The sequence below is a fragment of the Rhododendron vialii genome, chromosome 2a (genome assembly GCF_030253575.1).
Source record: "Rhododendron vialii isolate Sample 1 chromosome 2a, ASM3025357v1".
Classification (NCBI taxonomy): domain Eukaryota; kingdom Viridiplantae; phylum Streptophyta; class Magnoliopsida; order Ericales; family Ericaceae; genus Rhododendron; species Rhododendron vialii.
This window is the reverse complement of record NC_080558.1, coordinates 34,903,441-34,908,671: the sequence shown is the minus strand read 5'-3', so window position 1 is coordinate 34,908,671 and position 5,231 is coordinate 34,903,441. Positions and strand designations below refer to the sequence as shown.

Below are 5,231 nucleotides of genomic sequence, written 5' to 3'. Positions count from 1 at the left end.
ACGTAAAAAAAAGTGAAATACCTTAATTCGGTGCAATGAGTTGAATTGTAAATGATTGAAAGATATGAGCTTCACTTTTGGAGGGAAAGAAAAAGAAAGTTTGTGGCTGAAGAAAATGACATATAGAGCAGGCGAAGAAAATAAGAAGAAAATACCATTTGAAACACGTGTGTACATAAATTTTAGAACCAGTTAACTTATGTGGTGTGAGATCCACAAATTTTGATTATTAAAAAAAAGTTGCTAGTTTTGGTTATCCAAAACTCAAAATTTGATTATTTCTAAGAATGTTCTTAAGTTTGATTATACCATTGTGAGTCATTTTTTACCTCAATATTGTTAACTTTAAAAATAATTTACTTTTGATTATGCCACTGTAGATGGCCTAAGTAGATGTGATCTCTAACTTGAGTAATATTCTAACATAATTTAATAATTGAACAATTTCGATTATTATTGTGAATCCAAAAATTTATTTATTACTATCCAGTCAACTTGATTTAATAATTGAAAATTTCCGATTATTATTGTGAATCCAAGACAAGCTAGTGAACGCAAAGCAGCACCTCAAAATCTCAATTATTCCGAAGCTCATATATATACCAAATAAAATCAACCACCCGTTACCCGCGTCTCTGTCTCTATTTCTTCTAAGCAATGGAGAAGAAGAATTTAAAAAAAAAGAAAAGAAAAAGCTATTATACATGATTTAAAAAAAAAAAAAAAAATCAATGGGAAACCCCCGGCGACCGTGGAATAAAGAGAGGGAGAGAGAAACTATTACATGAGAAGAGGAGAAAGAAAGAAAGGAATGAATGAAAATGAAGGGGTCTGTCATTGCCGCGTTCCTTTTAACCTGGGTCCAATCATTCTGAGCTCGAATTTCTTAACATTTCCAGCGGCGCGTCGCATCGTGTTGTCCAGAACATACGGGATTCCATCTTCGCTGGTGAGATATGTGGTGTTGACAAACTCCCGGCATGGCTCCCGGCGGTCGGCTATGGTCCCGTGGTAATGGAAGTACTTAATACGACCCTCGGTCTTGTGTGTTGTTTTCCCGGCTACGTTCTGGGACATGTGCACCCCCGTCGCATATACATTGCGCGGTTGCACCGCGTACTTTCTATCTCTCCTTATTCCTCTCTTCACATCCTTGTAAACTAGCTTCTCGAATCCCCACTTCCTGCAATTGCACCATATACCAGATGCGTATAAGATTCAACTAAATAATTCAATGGTAATAGCATCACATTTGTTGCAGAAATCCCAATCTGTGTTACAGTTAGACCAACCATTTCACCCACTTTTAACCAACTCAAAATATAGAGATTGGGCAGGCATTCTTATTCTTTTTTGTCGCCGAGATAATACGCATATACCATGAAATTTACAACCGGACAATTAAATAAGAACGTCCAACCATGAAAACCTAGGATACCGACAGGCAAGTCTAACAATGACCTAAAATAAGGAGTACTTCGGCAACTGTACCTTTAATAAAGAATGCCATGGATTCCACCGAAAGCTAAGAAGAAATAAATATTAATTTGGATTGATTTCTACTCCTAATAAAGTCCCAGCAGGATTTCTATATTATGCATCAAGTAGGAATCATTATAAAGAATAAAGGAAAAGTCGGGTGGTGATGCCATCATTTTCTCCAGGAATATATTCTGGGTTTGGTTTACCAACGCGGTTTGGTTTCCCAATGTGGGTTCCATTCCCCACCTCGTCGGTTGGACTAGATTACTAATGAAAAACCATCAGAGGTCAGCAATTACATTACACGCTGTGCTTTGGTTCAGCATATTTAATCAGTAACGTCTCTTCCGCTACCGACAACTCGTTTCACATTATATACTTTCCCTTTTGGTAGACAAAATGACATGAAGATAGGCTCTAAATATCAGTAATGAAATGTTGCTTTCACCACTATATAGCCATATGCAAGGGGCACCATGCACCTTACAATGAGGCCAAAGCTAAGAGATCCCATCACGTGCGCAATGTTAGACCCACAGAACGCCTAAGGAGACTTAAACCCAAGTATCGAGCCAACAAACTTCAAGTAGTTACCGATTGCGGTAAGAGAGTACTCAATAGCCAAGTTCCAAAACATGTTTGAACAGTTTCAGGGAAAAACCAACAATAGAAATCTCTCATAAGAAGGTCTACATCAATGATAAGGAACAATAGGAAAATAACAAGTAACAACCCACCCCACTTCCATCTGGCCCAGATATAAACAAGGTTGAGGAAGCATATTAAACTATTACCAAGGGAAAGCATCAATAAATCCAAACATGACCCAACCACTCAGTAACATGTTAGTAATATTCAACATCAAAATATGTTTTTGAGCTATCAATTTCAACATCAATACCAGACTTTAAAATTACTCAACCACCACTTATAATTGCAGCGTGAACCTATATGAACAAACTTACAAGAAGGCAATTATGACCCCAGACTACCATAATTTCGGCAGAGACAGCTCTATACCTTTCCCATACGGCATATTCGCAACTCCTAATAAAGACATTCATGTATCGTTACAGCTACCTGTGAGGTGTATGATTTCACACAAAAACAATGCATTTTTAACATTTTCTTTGCCAACTAGTCCATTGCAAAATAAAGCAGGACATGGACAGAATTCTTGCATTCATTGGGGACATTTTCCTTCAAAGAATTTTCTATTGTACCTTCAAACCAAATACTAAAACTAACCGGCTAGACTCTGACACGTTTCAGTTTTCTGCTTCACAACAAGAAATTGTGTATATTTTGATAGTCTTCTGGAGTAAATAATAATATGTTCGAGACACTTCGTTTACGTAAGAGCTTAATTTTCAAGTAAATGACGTGTGGCGTCAACAATAGTGAAGCTAATATTAAATCACAATGCCCAAATACTCAACTTATAACTATATCCATGATATGTTCGAAAATAAGCAAGCTAATAGTCTTTTCTTTTCTCAATAACTCAGGTGTCCGGACCAACTTACACTCATCTTGACTAATTCATAGCACCACGCGAGTGGGTTGCTAATGGTAATTGTATTGTCCAATTACCGGTTAAACAACCAAATTGAAGTTATATTAACAATTTTAGTTACAAGACAAGTCCCCTGAAAGAGGGATCTGATCGACCTGGTCTCAGCCCACAAAGAAGAATCAATAAACAAAACCAAGAGCATGTCAATTAATAAACCATCTAAGAGCATTTTCAGGGTCAGATTTTAAAAATGGATGTCAAATTTCCAGCCAGTCCTGTCCAAATCGCAATGACCAATTTCTCAAATTGACAAACAAAAACTCAAAATCAAGTCATCCATCTAAAAAACATACTACTATCAAATCACAAATCAGAACCAGCGAAAAAATTGTTCTTACTTGTGAGCTACACCGGCGTCATCGGACAGGCAGAGCTTGTTCGACATGGTCATCTGTTCAATCGTAAACTGCGTATACCCGGACAACGAATCCATGACCGCCTTGATATTATTCCTCCGCGGCACGAAAACGAACTCATCCACGTCGAAGAAGAACATCCACTTGGCATCGAACCTGTACCTATGCAAACAATCGTTCACTATAAGGAACTGGTTGTGGTAGTACCCGTCAAACCTCTCCTGCTCCTTTATGTCCTGCACCGTCACGTACCCCTTCTCCATCCACGGTTTCAGCACCTCCATGACCTCCCCGTGGAGGCCGCCGGCGTCGTGGATCACGAAATGCGACCGCTCGCCGAACAGCCTGATATGGTAAGCCAACCACTCGCGAATCCGCTGTGGACTTAAGCCTCCGTACAAGCACGAGCCGCAGTATAAGTAATCGTACTTGGGCGGGGAGGTGAAGTAGTTAGGGTGCAGAGTTTGGGGTTTTTCGGTTAGGGCTGGGATGGTGTCGGTAGTGTTGGAGCTTCCGTCGCCGCCGCCGTTGGTGGAGGCGAGGAGGAGGAGGGTTCCGCCGCCGAGGCCGTCGAGGCCGACGGGGGAGGGGAAGGTGCAGTTGACGACCACGACGGTGTAGATGCGGCCGTAGCCCCAGTCGGGGAGGATTTTATAGCCTGCGGCGGTTGCGGTGGGGACGGTGGAGTTGTGTGAGATCCACCGGCATTGGTAGGAAGGGTTGCCGTACACGTGGAGGGGCTTCGAGGACAAGCCCATGACCGCGAAGGTGTTGAGCCCCCCTCTGTAAGCGCTCATCAGGACGAAGTTGTACGAAGCGGCGCCGTACGTGTTGAAGCTCCTTTTAATAATGCCTCCTTGGAGTACCTCGTCCTGCTGACGCGGCGGCGGCGGCGTCGGCGTGGTCGGCGGGGGAAGCGGTGGTGGGGATAAATTGACTGCCGCCGCATCCGCGGTGGTTTTCGTGGAGTTGGGAGCCCCGGCGGCGGCGGTGGAGTTGGAGACGGCGGCGGCGGCTGCGGTGGAGATGTCGGGGACGCAGGCGCGGAGGTCGGGGGAGGAGAGAGAGAAGCGAGGAGGGAGGAATTGGAGGACGGTGACGAGAGAGCAGACGAAAAGGAGGGCCGTGATGAGGAACTTGAGCTCAGCTGCACAGTTCCAGGATACTCCTACGAACATCTTCTTCTCTTTCTCTCTTTCTTTAGCCATTAGAGTAGTAGTAATTTGAGAGAGAGAGAGAGAGAGAGAGAATCAAAAGATTCAACAACGACAAGCAGCAGAACAAGTTCTCTCTCTCTCTCTGCTCCAGTGGGGGGGAGGGGGGTTCTGTTTCTTAATGCAAGCAATGATTAATTAGTGTTTTGTCCAGGACACATTATTATTAAGAGGAGGGAGGGAAATGTGATAAGAAATTAGGTAATTTTAGAGTTATAATCGGAGAGTGGGGATGTGAATTCAGAATGGAACGGAGAAGGGAAAGGAAATTAGGAAATGTCGGTAGAGAAGAGTAATTTCCTTCCTAATTTCAAGAGAACTGGTGGGGAAGGGAGGCATGTGCGGTGTGAAGCCCCCAGCGCATCGGTATTTGTCCAATTCTCCGTGTCTTCCTTATTAGTCTTTTTCTTTATTTTTGGATATTGTTTTCCTCTCACCTCGAGCTGTTAATTTACCCGCAGAATAGGGCTCCTGGTGGTTTTTATTATTACTTCCTCCGTCGCATAAAACTAAGCCTTACAAAATATACATATTTTTTATTAAAATATTTAAATTTTTTTCACAATTTAATGAAATTCATTGCTATCTATTGATTTGTGAAAA

At 42.2% G+C, this 5,231-nt stretch overlaps 1 protein-coding gene across 1 annotated transcript; it reads right to left on the bottom strand.

Moving 5' to 3' along the window:
• Positions 1-579: 579 nt before the first annotated feature.
• LOC131315940 (galactan beta-1,4-galactosyltransferase GALS3-like) lies at positions 580-4,971 on the bottom strand. Its single transcript, XM_058345187.1, has 2 exons — positions 3,397-4,971; positions 580-1,183 (listed from the first exon to the last, which is right to left on the bottom strand). Exons 1-2 carry the CDS (start codon positions 4,620-4,622, stop codon positions 835-837), a joined length of 1,575 nt encoding a protein of 524 aa, XP_058201170.1. The 5' UTR covers positions 4,623-4,971; the 3' UTR covers positions 580-834.
• Between the last annotated feature and the right edge of the window lie 260 nt (positions 4,972-5,231).